Raw genomic sequence first — 19,681 nt, forward strand, 5'->3', positions numbered from 1 at the left:
AGAGCTGTATATAAAACTGGACAAATGAGGCAATTAATAGTGATAATGTTTATGTCATATGGTAGTATCGTCACATTTATTTGAACGACGAACGATAAATGGTTTACGCAACTAGAATTCGAGGAAGAGCATGAAAAAAGGAATCCGAGGAAGACAGTCTTGTCTATTTTGTTGGAGACGAAAGCTTCGTAGTCGCCTAGGACGCAGCCCGCCTAGTACTACTGTCTTTGCTGATAAGGACTCGAATGGACAACGTTTTAACGTGCACTGATCGATTAAAACGTGCTCATCTTGAAGGTTCTGAATCTGGACAAACGATATCAGTCCCGAATTGTTCCAAGTTCAATGCATTACTGAAGTAGTACGTACTGCTGCGTCTGCTTCTGTCCTTTTCATTCTCTTCCACTACCCCTTGCTACTCCAGTTTATATATACCAACAGGCCGGCAACAGATGAAGTTTGTGAATAGAAAAGCAGTAGGCTTCACAAGACTTCTCCAGCTGAGCAGAGCTGCTGCCCAAGCTAGTAATTAACATGGCAGATCTCGTGCACTACAAACTCTTGCAAGAGATGGCCCCTCGAGCATGGTTTCTGATGCTCCTCTTCCCCCTCTCCCTCTTCGTTTTGCACTACATGTTAACAACCGCAAAGACAGGAATTAGAAGGAACAAGAACAGCAACAGCGTCCCGGGTTCGCCGCCAGCGCTGCCCATCATCGGCCACCTGCACCTGATGGGACCGCTCCCGCACGTCTCCCTCGGCAGCCTGGCCGGGAAATACGGCCCGGACATGATGCTGCTCCGCCTCGGCGCCGTGAAGACGCTCGTAGTGTCGTCGCCGCGGGCAGCCGAGGCGGTGCTGCGAACGCACGACCATGTCTTCGCGTCGCGGCCGCGCTCCGTGGTCGCCGACACCCTCATGTATGGCTCCTGCGATATCGCCTTTGCGCCGTACGGCGAGCAATGGCGGCAGGGGAGGAAACTCTTCGCCGCCCACCTGTTGAGTGCCAAAAAGGTGCAGTCTTCCCGCGGTGCTGCCGCTGACCAGGTATGTTTTAAGTCAGACATGCATGCATTCAATCCAAAGGGAGACCGTACCATGATGTATAGCGTTTAATAAGAGATCTAAGTACCTTAATTGAATGGCTAATTAAGAAGAACTTGGGAAGGAGAACATGGAGTTGCCTACAGTGACAACCGGAAGAATATAGCTCTGGAGTGCCGGGGTAGATAGAGAATTTTTACGGTACCCGGTGCCCTACCTCGGAGTACCAAACGTAAATCAACCGTTGGTAGCAAAAGGGTAACTTAGTCATTTTGTGAAAAGTAATTTGATCTTTTTCTTCTCATGTTCTCCTATCGTCTTGATCCGTTCGCGCCGCCAGCCGGATCTTTATCGAGCAGAAGCGCTGCCCCAGCCCGACGTCCAGCTCGTTGCTGGACGTGGAGGACCCCCTGCACTCCACCTTCTCCATGCTAGTTGCTAGCTTTTGCTTTCAAATTGTTGTGCGTCTGCCGGTCGTGCCTAGACTTGCGGACGCCCTGCTGCGGCGTGTGGGCCTGCCGGTGGCAGCAGCAGTAGGCAAGGACGGAGGGCATGGCGTTTGGCGTGTCCTCGGTTTATCCGCTGTTTAGCTCGTCTGGCTTATTTTGATTGGATCTGTCGCGGTTTGGGTTCTCATCAGCCACCGTTTGCGTGCCTGCTCTGCCGTGCGCTGTGTGCCTCTTCCGGCTGCCCAATTGATCGGCGCGGTGGCCTCGTCCCTCCGCCGGCATGGCCGCTAGGCCGTGGCTTTTCGTCTTTTCAGACCGGCGGCTGGGTTAGGTCCCACAAAGTTTTTTTTAATTGCAAACCAAATTCTGATTGAGCACGGAAAAGACTAAACTATCTTCCATAATTACAATTTTGCTCTCAACTCGAGGTACTTCGGTTGTTTTTGACTCGGTACTCCGTGAGACTAAGAAGGGAGTACCAGATAGTACTAGCCACTAGATCGAGACAAATAAATGGTCCGTATTAAATCCGGAATATCATAGAAGAGCTCTTGGCTATGGGGTCACTTCTCTAGCTTCTGATCTAATGAAGGTTTACCAAATTTCACTGGTATCAAGTGCACCAGTACCTATAAAGCAGCGCTCCATCCCTAGTTGCTACTACTCCGTATTATCTCCGTTCCTAAACACAATCAAAATTTTATTCAGGTTTTGGTCACCTTTATATGTTAGATTAACGTAGTTGTCGAAATGTTAGCTACCTGATACTTCAACATGCATGCATGTGTTAGGTGAGGATGGTTATGTCCAAGATCATTGAGGCAACTACCACAGGCCATACGGTGGACATGAGCGAGCTGCTCTACACGTTCGTAAACGACATGACATGTCGTATTGCCTCACGTAAGTTCTTCCAGAAAGAAGGACGGAGCAAGTTACTCCGGGACCTCATCAATGATAGCTCACGGCTGCTAGGGGGGTTCAACGTGGAGGAATACTTCCCAGCATTCGCAAGGGCAGGCCTACTTAGAAGTGCAGTTGCCAAAGCAGAGAGAGTGAGGAATCGATGGGCTGATCTGCTAGACAAGGTGATAGATGACCATATGAGCGAGGACAAGTCAACTTTTGATCAGAAGGATGGAGATTTCGTGGACATTTTATTGTCCGTTCAACAAGAGTATGATCTCACAAGGGAACGCATGAAAGCTCTCCTGACCGTAAGAATTAACAATTAATATCCTCACAAACAAATATATTTATATTTGCTGACATCTTATGCGCATCCTCCTAATTAATTGATTCAACAGGATGTGTTTTTCGCGGCAACAGACACATCGGCGCATACCCTTGATTGTACCATGGTTGAGCTCATAAGGAGGCCACAGCTATTGAGAAAGCTGCAAGCTGAGGTGAGAAGTATCGTACCCCGAGGACGAGAAATTATCAACGAGACCGACCTTAGTAACATGACATACCTCAAGGCAGTCATAAAAGAGACACTTCGGTTGCATCCTGTAGCTCCTCTTCTTGCTCCACACATCGCCATGCATGACTGCAACATCGACGGATATATGGTCTCTGCTGGGACGCGTGTTGTTGTTAATACATGGACCGTCGGTAGGGACTCTAAATTCTGGAAGGATCCGAAAGAGTACGTACCAGAAAGGTTTATAGATGGTGTACATGTCAACTTCAAGGGGAATGATTTTCAGTTCTTGCCATTTGGGGCAGGACGAAGGATCTGTCCTGGGATAAACCTCGCGGTTGCCAATATGGAGCTCATGGTGGCGAACCTTATGTACCATTTTGATTGGGAGCTGCCGTCAGGGATTGAGAGAAAGGATATTGATATGACAGAGATATTTGGGCTCACGGTACGCCGCAAGGAGAAACTGCTCTTAACTCCCAAATTATGTGTATATCCCTAAGACACATCTTAGGATGCATGCGTTGCTACTGATATGTTTGGTGCTTTTGATATATAATTGCCAATAAACCGTTGCCGTCTTTTAAAGGTTGTATTTCAGTTCTAAAAGTATTTAGGTACCAAAATTGAGTTTAGTTCATGTATAATCCCACTATTGGGTTTAAATCATTTCAGGTGTAAATCTAGATTTCTGTTTACAATGTCAAAGTTCTCCGTACAGTTTTCTTTCAGCAAAACACACACACACACTTCGTTTGTTACCAAAACTTAACTGTTTATAGAAGGGGGAAAACGCTGCTGGCTAGCCCATATACATGCATTATGTCCATATGCAATTGTACAAGAGCTGGCGGAGCCTGAGAAAAAAAGAGGGGGCGACTTCATATCAAAGTATAACATATGCATGAAAAATTACGGTGAGTGATCGAACATATATAAGAGATAATTAGAGGACAATGCCATGATGACATATTTATCGTGTTCACACAAATACATAGTGCGTATATACCTAGTTATTGTGGATAAGTAATGTTTGATGGTCCACAAAGAAAATACCACACCTATTGAGAACATATCAAATGTTCAGAAATCACAAAGAAAGACTCGAGGCATAGGACATACTGTACCAGGCTATCAGCAGGTAGCGCTAGAAGCACACTCTCGTGGTCTGCAGTCGTGCTCGAGTGTTGGTTGCTGCCTTGCTGGGTGGTGAGCCGTGTGCGTTCTGCAATGCCGGCATGCAGCAGTGGCAGAGCGGAGGAAGGTGAGACCGTGAGAAGCTGAGAATGGGAATAACCGCACACACTGAATAGACGAACAAGAAATTGAGGAGAGAAACTCAGAAAGAGAAGGACGATTAAGTCGGCAGAAAAAGAACGCCGTTATGGATTAGGGAATTGGGAAAGACGAAAAGGACTCGAGGAGTGTGTGTGCGTCAGTGCGTGTGTGGAGAAACGTCGTGCGGACGTGGTGCTGGATGTTCACTTCGTTGGGCTTACCTTTTTTTTTTGAGCGAATCGTTGGGCTTACCTAGCTACCTTGTTGGTGGGTTGGGCCTAAAGATGCCTATTTAACTATGCTTTGCATCTTTGGAAGGGGGGTTGTGGCCCACTTTGGTCCCCACGTAGTTCCGCTACTGTATAAGAGGCAAGAACACTACATCGACGGGCCTATGCAATTTTCTAGAAAAAGAAGGGACATCCCACCTGGCTCCACAATGGAGTGTGTTGGCTTCTTTTCAATGAAATAGAGTTCACCCGCAAAAATAAAATGAAATAGAGTTGGGAAGTAGGTCCCTGTTTTCCTAAAATCTCACGCTCTGCCAACGCTGCGGCGTGATTGTCGCTAGCGGGATAGACTGCCCGTTGCATCTTATCCTGTCAATGATCACGGCGCAGTCTGAAGAGCATATACTCTCTTGAAGGTCCATTCCAACCTTGTGCACACAAGTTTGAAAACTAAAAATTTGGAGGCACAGATTGGTACTTCAATGTGTTTTGGTTTCATAAACACCATTGGGTTGAATATAGTATCAGCAAGAAATCTACATTTTGCTTTGTATGCTACTTGTTCAAAGATTAAAAAAACTAGTGGCAACAAAACTAATATACTCCCTCCGTCCCATAATTCTTGTCTCAAATTTGTCCAAAAATGAATGTATCTATTCCTAAAAAGTGTCTAGATACATGTAATATTCCGACAAGAATTATGAAACGGAGTGAGTATTCACTTAAGGTGGTTGGTCAACTTGGAATAAAAATGGCACACTTGATAAGCATGCATGAAGGTGGTGTAGCAAGCGTGCGACAGGCGCTCAAGAGAGATTTAATTTGTTTGAGAGTCCCTGTGCTTCTCAAATTGATAATATTATGGTGAAGGTGAATAATGAGGATCTACGTCTTGTCTTTACAAGATCAGGTTAACTTATTGGCTCAGATGTTTGAAGTTTCTTTTGCATCAAGGATTGCATTCCGTAGACACGGAGAAAACGAAGAGTTTAGCAAACAGAGGAGATTTTCATTGAGCTTTTGAAATGGCTTGCAGAAAATAATGAACATGTGCGTAAGTATGTTTTGAAGAATGCCCCAGGTAATTGCACATTGACTTCCCTTGATATACAACATCAGGTAATTATTCGGTGTTGTGCACTAGAAACTAGAAAGCAAATTCTTGATGAACTTGGTGATGATCACTATACTATTCTAACGGATGAGTCTAGTGATGTAGCATACAAAGAACAATCGGCATTATCCTTGCGTTTTGTTGATAAACTAGGAAGCCATGTGAGCACTTCGTTGAAGTTGTTCATGTAAGTGATACTACTTCATGGTCACTTAAAAAGGCAACTGAAGATTTACCTGTGCATCAATCACCATTTGACTATGTCTTAAATCCGTGGTCGATCAAGGTTACGATGGTGCTAGCAACATGAAAGAAGAAGATTAAAGCAATAAAAACATTAATCATAAATAGTCGTGACAAAGGTTTGAATGTCAAAAGGACGAATACTTCGCTGACGTACATGTGGAGCCAAACACCAGAAGCCGCTTCCAGTCAAGAGTAGGCTTTTTAGATCAACGGGGGTAACCCCCTGTTCCATATATGAATGAAACCAGGCAGTTGCAAAGCGTACATAGTCGGATCTAAACAGAGTCCCAGGTAAAAGATTACAGAACCGAATTGAATGCAAGTAAACGAAGCGGCTACTGAGTTTCAGCCTTTGACATGAACATAACTGTCTTCGGCTCAAACTGGAACGTCAAATCTCAGCATGCAGAAACTCTCTGCCCACGCCCCCAGCAGAGTACTGCAGAACAATCTGCCTCACCTTCTCTTGGAGCACTGGCCAGGCGAGTGATAGGGGTCACCGGGGCACGTCACGGCGGCGGTAGACGCCGGCTCCCCGTGCTCACGTCAGAGCTGAGATAGCGCTGTCGCTAGCTGCAGGTCTACAAGATTCCTTTGTCTTTCACTACTACTACCGAACGTCGATCGATTACGCACTCCTATACCAAGACTAGTCAAGTGCTTGCGGCATTCAGCATTCTGCATACATACCGACAATCTGACACGCTTGAGGGAATGCATCGATCTACATACGCGTACATATATCCTGCTCAGCATACCCTTTGGTACGTAGCGCTAGAGGAATAGTTAATGCTTTTGCTTTGGTGAAATGATGTTTTCAATGACTGATCCATCCGTCGGAAAATGAAACATATTCGTCTCAAGAGACGCTGCACGCATTTGTCGGACGTCTGTCACTTCGTGTTCCATCATCGTTTCTAACACAATTTGTCCCCACATACAAGTATGCCCTCTTTTTCGTCCAAAAAAGGGAAAAGCTGGTAGTCCATATATGGTAGCAAAACATATGAACCACCCCCACCCATTGACAGGTGGTGTTTAAGTTTTGGTACCACTATTCGAATCGTCAAGCACAAATTTAATTAGCAAGATTGATGAATCTGTCGTCTTTAGCCGGAGGGTACGTCTCGATCAACGAAGGTTGATCGATCGAACGCTACAGTTAATTTGTCTGTACTAGCTGAAACGAAAGCGAAGCTAACTTTAGGCCTACTCATGAACCTTCATGCATGTTCGGCTCGGCGGAAGGCAAAATTAACGCTTTAAATTTCAGTTCCATGATTGCTGTCATGCATGGAAAGAATCATGGACAAGCTGCTTTTATTTGCTTATTTATTCAGAAAACGTTGTTTTTAAGCATCCGTAAGCTTTTAGTTGCATCTCGCACGACGTAGATGGCATGCACGTGCAGAAACGTGCATAGCTAGCAGCTAAAACCTGTTTACTTGGCCTAATTGAGAAACCCACTCTTTTGGGGAATCATATAGTGTTTGGTTGTTTTCTCTTGTTCAATTGGCAGTGAACTACGTACATCGCCGAAAGGAAAAAATGTGCGTCCAAAAAATTATATCCAATATTGTCCATATTTTTTTGTCGTGGAATTAATTAAATCTTGGAATCGACGTTGCTTCGTTATTTGGGTTCAGAATTGGCTCCATCATATGGTTGACCAAGGTTATCATTAAAGTATAAAGTGAACTTAAGTTTCGGTTGTTTTCTCTTGTTCAATTGGTTCGATGCATGCAAACTATATATGATACTAGAGTTATTTGTCATGTTTTAGAAAAAAAGAGGATAACCCCTGACATCTGCATCGATTAATGCACACAAACATGTGTTCCATTATTAAGATTCTAGAAAACCCCAACCAAAAAAGAAGATGAAGAAATGAGACCATATGTCTCGTGATAGTAACTCCACTAGACTACCGCACCAAACCTATGGTGAAAAGGCCGAAACGAACGAAAAGATTTTTGGGTCCGAGCCATATGGAGCCACTACTCCTTTGGGCGGGCCCGGGTGCTACCCATTGCACCGATTGACCTATATATGTATTTGCACTAAGAACTCCTTTTCCTCGTTACGAATGTAATCATGATTCATTGGTTTGGTTCCTAGGCCTTGTTTGATTAGGTTTAAACGTGACTTGTGGCTTATAATCCACAAAATCACCTATTTACGTGCTTTTGGCTTCTTATATCATCATCCAATAATATCAAGTTAAAAGCCAAAACCACTTATTTTCTAAATATGTGCTTTTGTAGGTTATGAACAGAAAGCAAAAGCCACATTTCAAGCCCAACCAAACAGTGCCCTAATTTATGGTCAAATGGTACTGGTGTGTTGCCGAAATACCACATAGAGTGGCATATATGGCAACATTATCAGACCAGACCAATTGTATCGAAATCATCGTATATAGTATTTGAGGAGAAATACACTCTTATGAACAAACACTCTTCCCCAGGACGCAGGTCAAAACTTGAAAATAATTCAAATAAACGTGAGCACTGGTGTCAAATCTAAAAGTTGAATGCGCCGGTTCCAAAAGCCAAACCAATAGTACTATTTTTATTTCAGGGCCGGACTCAATCACCACCGGTACACTAACAAATCTACGAATTGATACTTTTGCGGCACAAAGGCACGGAAGAAGAAATGGCCCGCTGACGCGCGCAGTAGTACCTACTAACCAGCAACGCTTCATCAAAGCAGTACATTTAACTCGTTTGGCGCTGCTCATCCACCCAGCTCACGTGCACTGCAGGCAGCGTACATACATGGACGCGCACAGCACAGGCACAGCCCGGCTGGCATGACAAAGCTCGCGTGTACCCCAAAATTCTTTCCCGCAAAATTCCAACCGTACGCATTCTCGGATGCGCTTCCCCGCTGGGCTCCACCCTCCAGGCCAAAGCAAAGCACCGCCGCGAGGAGATCAGGACCCTTCCACGCCACTCCACGCGCTCAGTAGAGCACCGAGTACTCACCCAAAACAAAACCTGCGCGCTTATATAAACCCCCCTCGAAAAAGCCCATCGCTTTGCTTCTAATCCTCGCCCCTCGTCGCTCCTCTAGCCCCTCTTCAGCTTCCAAGTTCTCTGCCTCGGCTTAACTCAGCTAGCTCGATCTCTCGTGCAAATGGCGGAGGAGCAGCAGGAGTACTCAGAGGAGGTGATCATCGTGGGGGCGGGGCCATCGGGCCTTGCCGCGGCGGCGAGCCTGTCGGTGCGCGGTGTCCCGAGCCTGATCCTGGAGCGGGACAACTGCGTGGCGTCGCTCTGGCGGAACCGGACCTACGACCGCGTCCAGCTGCACCTGGCCAAGCACTACTGCGCGCTCCCGCACTTCCCTCACCCGCCTTCCGCCCCGACGTACCTCCCGCGGGCCGATTTCATCCGCTACCTCGACGGCTACGCGGCCCGCTTCGGCGTGCGGGCCGCGCTGGGCCGCGAGGTCCGGGCCGCCCGCTTCGACGCGGCCCGCGGGCTCTGGGCCGTCGACGCCGTCGACGCCGCCACCGGGAAGAGCGAGCGGTACGTCGCCAGGCGCCTGGTGGCCGCCGCCGGGGAGAACGACCGGATGGTGCTCCCCGAGGGCCTGCCCGGGATGGAGACGTTCCCTGGCACGGTGATGCACGCCGGGGAGTATAGGAACGGGAAGGGGTTTGAGGGGAAGAGGGTGCTTGTTGTTGGGTCTGGGAACTCTGGCATGGAGATCGCCTACGACCTCGCCGTCGCCGGCGCCGCTGCCTCCGTCGTCGTCCGCAGCGAGGTCAGTCAGTCGCCAGCTGCTCTCTTTTGATTTCTTTTGATTAATAATAATTGCGTGTATTGATTAGTTTTGTTTTTTCTTTGAGGAAATTATTTCATTTTTCTTTTGATTTCTTGCGTGTATCGATTAGTTTTGTTTTTCTTTGAGGAAATTATTTCATTTTTTCTTTTGATTAATAATAATTGCGCGTATTGCCGGACGGGCCCACGCGTCATTGGGAGATATATGCTGTCCCCGGCGAGGGCAGCGCGCCCGGCGTGCCTGCATGGCTGCATGCGTGTGCGTACAATCAGTATTACGCTTCATCTGAACCGTTCGTGCATCTTCGAGATGATGTAGAGACGTGTCTTGGACTGCTAACGTAAGAGACGTCACTTGTACTGTACGTAGCCACGGTTTAGCTAGCTACATTTTCTATCGATCCCCACACTGCCGGGGGCAGATCTAGCTAGCTAGCTAGGCAGAGAGGTATGCTCTGGCTGCTCTGGGCCTGTGCTATGCATTGTGCATGCATTGATTCATGCAGATCGCACGCGGCAATGTCGCCTGCCAGCACATGCCAGCAAAAAATGATACATCAGATTGTTATACTCACTCCGCGACGCATATTATTTGGTATTTCTTTTCAACATCATCGGATAGTTAATCCGTGTAGGCGTAGCTAGCCGAATGACTAGTTTAACAATGTACTCCATGAGTTTCATAATTAATACCTGTCGTGGTTTTATTACAAATTTGCATTAAAATCATGATAAGTATTTAAGGTTTTAGTACAAATTTACATTCAAACCATGACAAGTATTTAGAAAAAAGAAAAAATAAACTACTAACTAGGACCAGACCGGCCCGACGCATCGGACGACCGGCGAGTAATCCACGTGTATGTATGGATCCGTGATCGGGTCAACGATCGATCACTGAGACAGCATTGATCATTTTGTCAAACGTTATTTTTTTTTCTTTTTCCTTGGTTTTGTTTGACTGTAAGAAACTCTTGTATTGTAAGAAAGAGCCATTATATTCTACTATATAGAAAAATAGAAAATAGAAAGATCCATTACAGCAATTCATAATTTCTACTAGAAATGACCGATGGGTAAAAAAGTTCTATGCATAAGGAAATTCTATTTTATTCCACGGAGCTATTCACGACATATCATACATTTTCCCTTTTTTTATAATCTTTCCTTTTCTTAGCATAATTTTGCTGCTCCTTTGAAGTATCTCATACAACAGCTTAACTTTGGTTAATTAGTCGTGGAATGATGATAAAGAAAGAACAAGCTAGGCAGTAGCACTGTCCCATTCCACACTACACGGACAATCACGGCGTATATAGGACACGTAGCTAGCCAACAAATACGCAGCTAGCTTGATCTTGCTTTGTTCCCCTGACACAGCCTGACCGGGTCGATGACAAGATTGCTGCAGCATTGCAGGCGGCAGCACAGCACGTTTCTTTATTCCCATCTTGGGGTCTCTGTTTTTGTCAGGAATCCCTTGGCTCCTGGCTTGGAAGTTGGAATTGGAGCAGAGAATGACACGCATCTTAGGCAGGGAGGAAGGTAGAGGTACCAGGGGACATATACAAATGCTAGTATATAGTTACTCTGCAGCAACTGCGATTTGGAAGTTAAACAACGAGATCGAGGGGTGGCAACATATCTTAGCAGCTTCGTCGCACGCCGCGTAAATTTGACGAGTTCAGGTTGATGGGCTGAAAGATAGATCGGCCGTCAGCTGTGCGGGCCAGCAAGATCATATCACGGCGGCTAAATGATGATTCGTACTAGTACAACCATTTAGGACCACCATCGTTTCACCAAATAGCCGGCCGGCTAACTAACAACAATCACTACAGTAGCCTGTTTGGATTATTTGCAGTGTGGGGACTGTAATATTTATAACGCGTGTCAATTAATCATTTGTTGTTGTGGGTACGGTGTACGGTGTGTGGTGTACGTGCAGCTTCACCTGGTGACCAAGGAGATCTGGAACGTGGCGATGACGCTGTACAGGTACCTGCCGGTGTGGCTGATCGACCGGATCGTGCTGCTCTTGTGTGCCGTCGTGCTCGGGGACACCTCCCGCTACGGCCTCCGCAGGCCCGCCATTGGGCCCTTCTCCATGAAGCTCCAAACCCCCGCCTACCCCGTCGTCGACGTCGGCACCTACGCCAAGATCAAGACGGGCGAGATCCAGGTACCTTTCCTTTTATCTGAATCGATCATATCAATCAATGATAGCGTATGATTAATGCCATGGTTGTGACTATTTCTCGGTCGATTGATTTTTAAGAAAAAAACTTATATCTCAGTTGACGCACTTAGGTTATCCTCACTTTCCCATCTCCCACGCGTTGCCGTTAGATTAACATCCGACGGTCAGCACGTCGATTTATCTCTAAGTAAAAATCGGTCCACTTCTCTATAACAAAACCGTAACAGTATACCGATCTTTAGCTTAATTCAAAATGGCCCATATATATGTGCAGGTCCTGCCGGCGATGAAGAGCGTGGACAGGGACGTGGTGGAGTTCGCCGATGGCAAGAGGCACCCGTTCGACGCCATCGTATTCGCCACCGGCTACCGGAGCACAACCAAGCAGTGGCTCAAGGTACGTACGCACTAATGTATACTCACTCCGTCTCATATTAAGTGACTCAAATTTATTCAAATATGGATGTATCTATGCCAAAAAAAATTTAGATACAGATAATAAAAAATCATTTAATATGGGACGGAGAAAGTATTCCACAGCAGACTAGATAATGTGGCCGTGGGCACACTACTGCAGAGTACGGAGTACTGTATAATACTCCCCCTATCGATCGATCGTCTACATCATGGTTCATAATTTACGCAGACACAAGCGTGCACTGCATATATATACGCCCCAATCTTCCTTACAAGAAACGCGATATGTATGTGTGTGTGTCCCTTTGGAGAGATACAAGGCGAGAGTACAGAGGCTTTGTCAAGAAGCAAAACAATATTATTCCTGTGGTCTCATCTTTCAGGGACATGCACGCGTGCATACACATGACATCCATACAGGCATACGGCCGTATTTTCCTGCCCTGGATAGAGTGATAGACATCTCGGTCGATCAGTCGGCTGGTCGATCTCTGCACAATTTTGGGTGATTTTTTTTAGAGAAAAGGTTTTTTCAGTCCGACTTTATCTAAAAAGTCCAGAGGTTTGCTGGGGATATTAGCGACAACGATGAGAATCCAACCACCATGCAGTTCCACAACAGCAATAAAAAGTCTCAAGGAGGACACCACCCAAACAACCTGATAACCAGCACTGCTACCCAAAGAGAAACTAGCCCACCCTACGTGAGCCTCTCCCTGCTGATCGTGATGCGAAGCAAGAACGGTGCTGATCCTTTTCAAAACTGCATCCATTGTGGACTTCTTCAGGAAGAAGAACTCTCCAGCGTATAAGTGACATCCGCAAATGATGAACCACCTGCACAGGAGATTTGCAGATTTTTTTGTTAAACACCATATCATTCCGAGTAAGCAATTTTGGGGGATTCGGAACGTGATCTTGATCTCTTCTTTGTTCATTTTTCAGGACGACGGGCTGATCGGCGAGGACGGGATGGCGAAGCGCAGCTACCCAGGGCACTGGAAGGGGGAGAATGGGCTCTACTGCGCCGGGATGGTGAGGAGAGGCATCTACGGGAGCTACGAGGACGCGGAGCTCATCGCCGAGGACATCAGCAACAACAAGAAGCGCCAGAGCAAGCCTGATGATCATGAGAAGAGCAATTAATTAGTGGCTTTTATGGCTGCAGATTGATCGATGCAATGAGTTGACAATGAATGGCTGTACTGTGATTATCTATTTCGAGGGGGCGGGGGGGGGGGGGGGGGCGATTTGGCCGGAAAACTAGCCTTACCTTGCTTGTGTCTATGATATGAATGGGTCAAGTTTAATAACATCAAATGATTCTGTCCATTTTCTGCTTGTTCCGTGCCTTGTATGTGCACAGTGCGCAGTCTGGAATCGGCCCAGGTTACCGATTGCTATTACCCAGTATTAATTCTTCCGTCCAGGTCGAGGCTCGTCATGGAAGCAAATTCTCCGGTGGGTTGAAGCATAATTTCACGGTAAATTCTTTCCGATTGAAAGGAAAATTCATTTGAGCCGGAAGCAAATTTGATTGACTTTGGAAGGAAACTTTGCTTCATAACGAAGCGCGTACTCTTTGAATGACGTGGAAACTCATTTAACTAGCCTCTTCCATTTCAGAAATATTTTAGTAAATCAAGAGCGAACGGGCCGGTCAACATTTGGAGTGGTCACCGAGCAGTTAATTGAAAACATAGTAATTCCTCCGTCCCACATTAAATGACTCAAATTTGTCTAAATATGAATGTATCAATGTCTAAAAAACGTCTATATACGTAAAACGTTTAGTGGATAGGCCACCGGAGCCTGATCGCTTTGAGATCTCTCCAAAGAGTCGGCTGCACGTTTTACTTCATCCACACGATTTTGCTCGACCTAATCCAACGGAGACAAGCTACTATTATGGATGGGATGCTAGGGATCAGTGGTAGTCCGATTTTTAGCTGTCACTGAACACCAACAATTAGTTGGATGATAGAGTGGTTGTACCACTCTTCAACCTTAAGAGGGATTAAACTTCAGATCATGCATTCCTTGTGTCTAGTACGTTACGTTGTCGTCGATAGGATAACACTAGCTGATGTCGAATATTCATTACTATGGCCTTCTACATATGGAAATCAACCAAATCAATCAATCACAGTTCGCTTGTTTTTACTGGTTTTTAGAGAACACATTTCCCAACACAAATCGCCGCTGTTTTGGCGGGCCCCCAAATACGGATGAATCTCCGTCCTTCAAAGTAGAGGGCCAAATTTATCAATACTACACGGCCCAATTCGTAATGTCCCGTTTAAAGGTGAAGGGGGTTTAATCCTCTCCAAAATAAAGTGGAGGGGGTTTAACGGCCGGCGTACCTTCGGCTGCCGACCACCTCGGTGCCATCCCGATGCGCTTCTCATTGCGCCGTCCACATAGCCGCCCCTCTTCCTCCCCCCTCCCCGCTACCGCCGCCGCCGCCGCCTCCTGTCACCGAATCGCCGTGCTATCGACCGCATCTCCCTCCTATGCAGCGTCGGCCGGAGGCGCCGCCTTCCTGCCCACCGTGCGCCTCAATCGCGAACTCGCCAGGTGCGCCCGGTCCTGCCCCGTCTCCGCCCTCGCCCGCTTCTCCCGCGTGCTCCGCGCGGGTTCCCCGCCGCCCGACGCAGCCACATTCAATGTCCTCCTGCAATGCCTATGCCTGCTTGGCCGCCTCGCTGCCGCCCGCAGGCTGTTTGACGCAATGCGCGGCCTGGCGCCCGGGCTCCCCAGCGTAGTCTCCTGCAACACCCTCGCCAAGGGGTACTGCCTCGGCGGACGCCTCACCGACGTGCTCGACTTGCTGAGCTGGATGCTGGGCGCTGCATTGCAACCTAACAAGCGGACCTACTCAATCATCATTGATGGGGCCTGCGGCATGGGCTACCCGGAGCTCGGCTTTGGATTCCTGGTCAGTATGCTTCGTGGTGGGCTGTTCCCGAGCGTTCCGACATACAGCTGCCTGCTCGCTGGGCTGTGCACTCGGGGTGGCAATTTGAAGCAGGCGCTGGTGCTCTATGGGAGGATGGTGAAGATGGGAGTCAGAGGGAACATTGTGTCATACTCGGGCTTCTTGAATGCTCTGTGCCGTACGGAGATGGTCACACAAGCAGAGGTTCTCCTAGGCGACATGCTAGTTGCTGGTTGCCCGCCGAATGTCGTGACATGTACTGCTTTGGTGAAAGGATTATGTACAATCGGACGAGTTCATCATGCAAGGATCGTGATAAAGCACATGGTCAATCTTGGAATTGTTCCCAATGTTGTCACATACACCACATTGATGTCTGGTCTCTGTAAGGAAGGGAGAATGGGGGAAGCTGTAGGTCTCCTAGGTGAGATGCAACAGCAGGGAGTTAAACCTAATGAATTTACATATAGCACATTGTTGAATGGATTGTGTAAAGAAGGAAGGCTTGATGACGCAGTCAATCTTTTTGGCCAAATGGAGAAGGAAAATTGTGCTAACAGAATGTTTGCCTATAATGTTCTAATAAGTGGGTTCTGCAAAATGGGGAACTTGCGGCAAGCCCTTAAGTACTTCTATGACATGGGACACAAGGGCTTCTTACCTGATATAGTTACATACAACACTTTAATGGATGGTTACTGTAAGTTAGATCAGATTGAAACTGCAAAGGGCTTGCTGGCTGACATGGAAAAACAAGGATTACAACCAAACATAGTTAGTTACAACATATTAATTTCTTGTTTAGCTAGATTAGGAGATGCTGAACAGGCAGCCATTTTAGCACAGGAGATGTCTAAGAAAGGAATTGAGCTTGACCACATTGGCCACTGTATACTTTCACAAGGAATGCGAAGAAAAGTTTAAATTTTTAGCAGTGCTCAGGTTCTTCTCTGGAGCTGCAAATGGACCTGCAATTAAATATTTGATTCTTAAGGATGGTCGTGGTGCAGATGGATAGGGAGAGGCAATGAGTCTTTATGTGTAATCAGTTGGAGATTTGTCTTCTGCAAACTTGCTGATTAACCTGAGGTTTGTTTGTCTTTCCTTCCTTTTCATTTTCAAATTTGATGTTTTCTTCCATAAGATAATGAAACCGTGAGAAAGTATGGCAGGTAAATGACCAAACAAGTTTGGTTCTAGGCCGTCCTTCTCCATGATTCATTCTGATATAGCTAATAATAACCAATTATTATTAACCATTCATCAGTGTGCTATATCTCATAGAGTACTTTTCTCCCATAACATAGAAGTACTTGAGAGTTTGCACACAGTCATACTTTACACCCGCTTATTAGAGCATCATAAGCAGAGATTTTGTTTATATATTGGAAGTCATCACATATAGTTTTGTTACGAATGATTTAAGAATTATATATGTCGGCACGCTTTTTGGAAACGTGGTTTGAAGATTGCTGTGAAAACTCAGCTATCTTTTCTAGCTATGGTCCGAACCCTGAACCCATCACCTAAACTAAAGAAGATCCTGCACTTGAGTTGAGAGTAGGTGATGCTAGTATTGTATATGCAGTGAAATATTGAGCAAAGTAACACGAAAAAGTTGTGGCCAGCTAGTCATTATTTTTATCCAGACATACAGTGTGATGGACAACTATGGGTCATGTCCGTACTTAGACAAACTATACATTGTTCCTTATGTGGCCCTCTAACTATAAGTGCTCTATTTTGGTTTCTTGTTTACTGTAGGACATCATGATTTTGGAGGAAGCATTCCATTCATGGTAAAGATTGTGAAATCTGTTTATGAAAATTATCTAGGATACCGAAGTCTGCGATGACCTGCATAATCTTTTGGAAGTGAACCCAAGAATGTCTACATTGTTCTACAATATCCCTCTGGTGAGCAACTTCTTTTCTAGATATCATCATTTGGACAAAATCCAATCTATCCTTTTCTAATACAGCACTATTTTGACAGTTGATGTTAGAACCTCTATGATGAACTGATTATTTCAAGCCACTTCACACCGTGGCTGCAAGTGAACTAAAATATCTATTTGGTCACTGTGATTTCATTTATCATCAACCTTCCATGAACATGGGAGATTATGTATGGAAACAGACCTGCAAAGGCAGGACTTAGAGCTTCATTCAATGAAAGTACAAGAATATTTTAGCCAAAATGTTGTTTAAATGTTCCAAAAGAGAGCAGTTTTAGTTATCTTCAGAATCTAAATTGAATCAGGTGGGTTTTTTGTTTGCATCTGTACATTGTTCCTTACAATGCATGCTCTGAAATTGATTCTTCAGGGGCTAAAAGTATAAATTCTGTTCTTCGAAATGTAAATTATTTGGAAACTCATTTTTTTAGTGTTTACATCCAATGGCTCCAGCCTCCATTCATCGTAATTTAAGATATTCTTGTGGATGTTAAGCTTAAGACTTATGAACTCTTCAAACTGTGAGGCTACTGTATTGTGGTTTCATGCTTAATTTTGAATCATACATTATCTTTTCTCAAGAAAAACTAAGATCATTCTGGAAATTGTGAAAAAGGGAGAAAGATTCTAAAACTCGGTAATCACTCGGTCACCATGTGTTGTAGTGATTATATGGTAACAGTCATGTAACAGGTTTCTTGTTTAAATAATAACGGATCTACATATGTATATCCATATATACTCGAAGGAAAATGGTTGTGTACTCGTGGGAGTATATACTGCAACACCTTATATAAATCTTGTATCTATGGGTTATACTTCTTTATCACTTTAAATATACTCTACTGTTCATAAATACTCATATACGGAAGTGTATACCATATAATAAAAAGAATAGATTACAGTGATCTTTTTTAGTGCAATTCACTTTAGAGTATATTATATAAATAATAAATGGAGTATATCCAAATTGATAATGGAGTATATAACAAGGTCATTAAGTAGTCTAATAAATGATTGAGTGGGAGTACATACTCATCCTATTTTTGTTATGAATGTAGCAGATTATTATCTTACCTGTATATGGCAGATTTGCAATGAAACCAAAAGCTATCACTGTATCACATGACTAAAATAAAGCTTATAGATGATGAGCAACCATCGTTCTAGTAACTAGACTATAACAATAGTAGGTACTACTGTACTAGAATGCTAGCCTACGTTACTCTCCTGCAAAGCTGTTACAATTGACAAGACTGGAGGTGGAAGCTATTAGCTATGACAATGAGATGCAGAAGCAGCAACCATTGGTGCAGGAGAGAAGGTGCAGAAGCAGCAACCATTGGTGCAGGAGAGAAGGTGCAGCGGGCCAGCAGCAAAGTAGCTTTCCTTTTTTAACAACTTCCCACTCTTTAATATTTTATGTTCAGTAGAGGCAAATCACCGGAATGTTTACAGATCTTTGTGGACTAATTCATGTGTTCACTTAATCATTGTTAGTTTTGTTTATGTATTCTGATACTTTATCCAAGTTTCTATCATGTATATGGAAAGAAAGCATCTCTGAAGTTGATTTCAAAAGGTTTTTAAACGAAAACTTCATGATAATAGTGACTACTCCCTCTGTCCCATATTAAGTGACTTTCTATTACAGCTATCTAGACGTATTTTAGTATATAGATACGTCCATATTTAGACAAAATTGAGTCACTTAATATGGGACGGATGGAGTACATGGTTTTTAAATTTTACAAAGAACTCCTTCGCTATCTGCATACATTTAGTTCGCTGAGTAAACTTAATGAAATATAATAATATTGCATACTCTTTTGACCACATTGGCTACTTACGAATGTGGCACTCTGTTTTCTGTTCTCTGCCATAATAAGATGAATGCAAATGCATCATAATAAGATGATGCTTATGGTATATTGGTAATAAACATGTGCTTGCCATATGATTGTGTTCTATTTATATTTTCCAGGCCTGGGTGACAAAATTCTGCCTGAAGCCTGTGACTGTTTATGCCCTGAAGGACTTCACGTCTGCCAAGTTGTTCCAGAACATGCGTCATATATGAAACGGGATATTTGACCACTTGACACTGTGTGGAGAAAAGTAAGGAGTGGCCTATATGACTGGAAGATGTTAGACTCTCAGTAAATTATTCAGGCCCAAAACAATTGTTAGTGCTACTATCCTAAACGTTGGTACGCAATCAAAACTCTGGGGCTTTATTAGCAGTAGAGAGTAGAGGTTCAACTTTCAAGGGGCATCATTGATGAGGAGCAGCAAAAGGCCAAAAACGTGTTTTGAACATACACTGAAATTACAATCAAAAGGGAGGGTTTACAATGACCTTCAACTAGCAAGATTGTTGGAACTGAAGTCGAAGCATGCTATCTTGGAGGTAGACTGCTTGAAGTTGGTGCAACTTTTGAGGCAGCAGGATGTGAATCAATCTGTTATATATCCTGCATTTTTGTTCTGGGGCTTGTGAGCAGAGCGGGTATATTTCTCATTGTTTTGAAATTGTACATGCTAACTTGGTCAAGCTAGTGCTTCCAAATTCCAGCTTCCAGTCAGA

At 44.8% G+C, this 19,681-nt stretch overlaps 3 protein-coding genes across 4 annotated transcripts; all 3 read left to right on the plus strand.

Moving 5' to 3' along the window:
* The first annotated feature begins 450 nt into the window (after window positions 1–450).
* Window positions 451–3,637, plus strand: LOC100829177 (indole-2-monooxygenase). The gene is made up of 3 exons (XM_003565596.4): window positions 451–1,047; window positions 2,285–2,710; window positions 2,801–3,637. Exons 1-3 carry the CDS (start codon window positions 535–537, stop codon window positions 3,419–3,421), a joined length of 1,560 nt encoding a protein of 519 aa, XP_003565644.1. The 5' UTR covers window positions 451–534; the 3' UTR covers window positions 3,422–3,637.
* Window positions 3,638–8,813: 5,176 nt separating this feature from the next.
* LOC100829475 (probable indole-3-pyruvate monooxygenase YUCCA11) lies at window positions 8,814–13,395 on the plus strand. The gene is made up of 4 exons (XM_003565597.4): window positions 8,814–9,561; window positions 11,530–11,763; window positions 12,056–12,178; window positions 13,144–13,395. Exons 1-4 carry the CDS (start codon window positions 8,929–8,931, stop codon window positions 13,342–13,344), a joined length of 1,191 nt encoding a protein of 396 aa, XP_003565645.1. The 5' UTR covers window positions 8,814–8,928; the 3' UTR covers window positions 13,345–13,395.
* A 1,098-nt stretch (window positions 13,396–14,493) lies between these two features.
* LOC112271132 (pentatricopeptide repeat-containing protein At1g09900-like) lies at window positions 14,494–19,582 on the plus strand. Of its 2 annotated transcripts, XM_024460164.1 has the most exons (4): window positions 14,494–16,225; window positions 16,901–17,053; window positions 17,133–17,399; window positions 19,079–19,582. In XM_024460164.1, exon 1 carries the CDS (start codon window positions 14,594–14,596, stop codon window positions 16,058–16,060), a length of 1,467 nt encoding a protein of 488 aa, XP_024315932.1. In that variant the 5' UTR covers window positions 14,494–14,593; the 3' UTR covers window positions 16,061–16,225; window positions 16,901–17,053; window positions 17,133–17,399; window positions 19,079–19,582. The 2 variants fall into 2 exon arrangements, with proteins under 2 accessions (XP_024315932.1, XP_024315931.1); XM_024460163.1 differs by lacking the exon at window positions 17,133–17,399.
* The last annotated feature ends 99 nt before the right edge of the window (window positions 19,583–19,681 follow it).

Source organism: Brachypodium distachyon, chromosome 2 (genome assembly GCF_000005505.3).
Source record: "Brachypodium distachyon strain Bd21 chromosome 2, Brachypodium_distachyon_v3.0, whole genome shotgun sequence".
Classification (NCBI taxonomy): domain Eukaryota; kingdom Viridiplantae; phylum Streptophyta; class Magnoliopsida; order Poales; family Poaceae; genus Brachypodium; species Brachypodium distachyon.

Coding starts and splice junctions, on each gene's coding strand:
- LOC100829177 (XM_003565596.4), top strand. CDS start 535: ATGGCAGATCTCGTGCACTACAAACTCTTGCAAGAGATGGCCCCTCGA. Junction 1,048..2,284: donor GCGGTGCTGCCGCTGACCAG/GTATGTTTTAAG, acceptor TGCATGTGTTAG/GTGAGGATGGTTATGTCCAA. Junction 2,711..2,800: donor GCATGAAAGCTCTCCTGACC/GTAAGAATTAAC, acceptor TTGATTCAACAG/GATGTGTTTTTCGCGGCAAC.
- LOC100829475 (XM_003565597.4), top strand. CDS start 8,929: ATGGCGGAGGAGCAGCAGGAGTACTCAGAGGAGGTGATCATCGTGGGG. Junction 9,562..11,529: donor CCGTCGTCGTCCGCAGCGAG/GTCAGTCAGTCG, acceptor GTGTACGTGCAG/CTTCACCTGGTGACCAAGGA. Junction 11,764..12,055: donor TCAAGACGGGCGAGATCCAG/GTACCTTTCCTT, acceptor ATATATGTGCAG/GTCCTGCCGGCGATGAAGAG.
- LOC112271132 (XM_024460164.1), top strand. CDS start 14,594: ATGCGCTTCTCATTGCGCCGTCCACATAGCCGCCCCTCTTCCTCCCCC.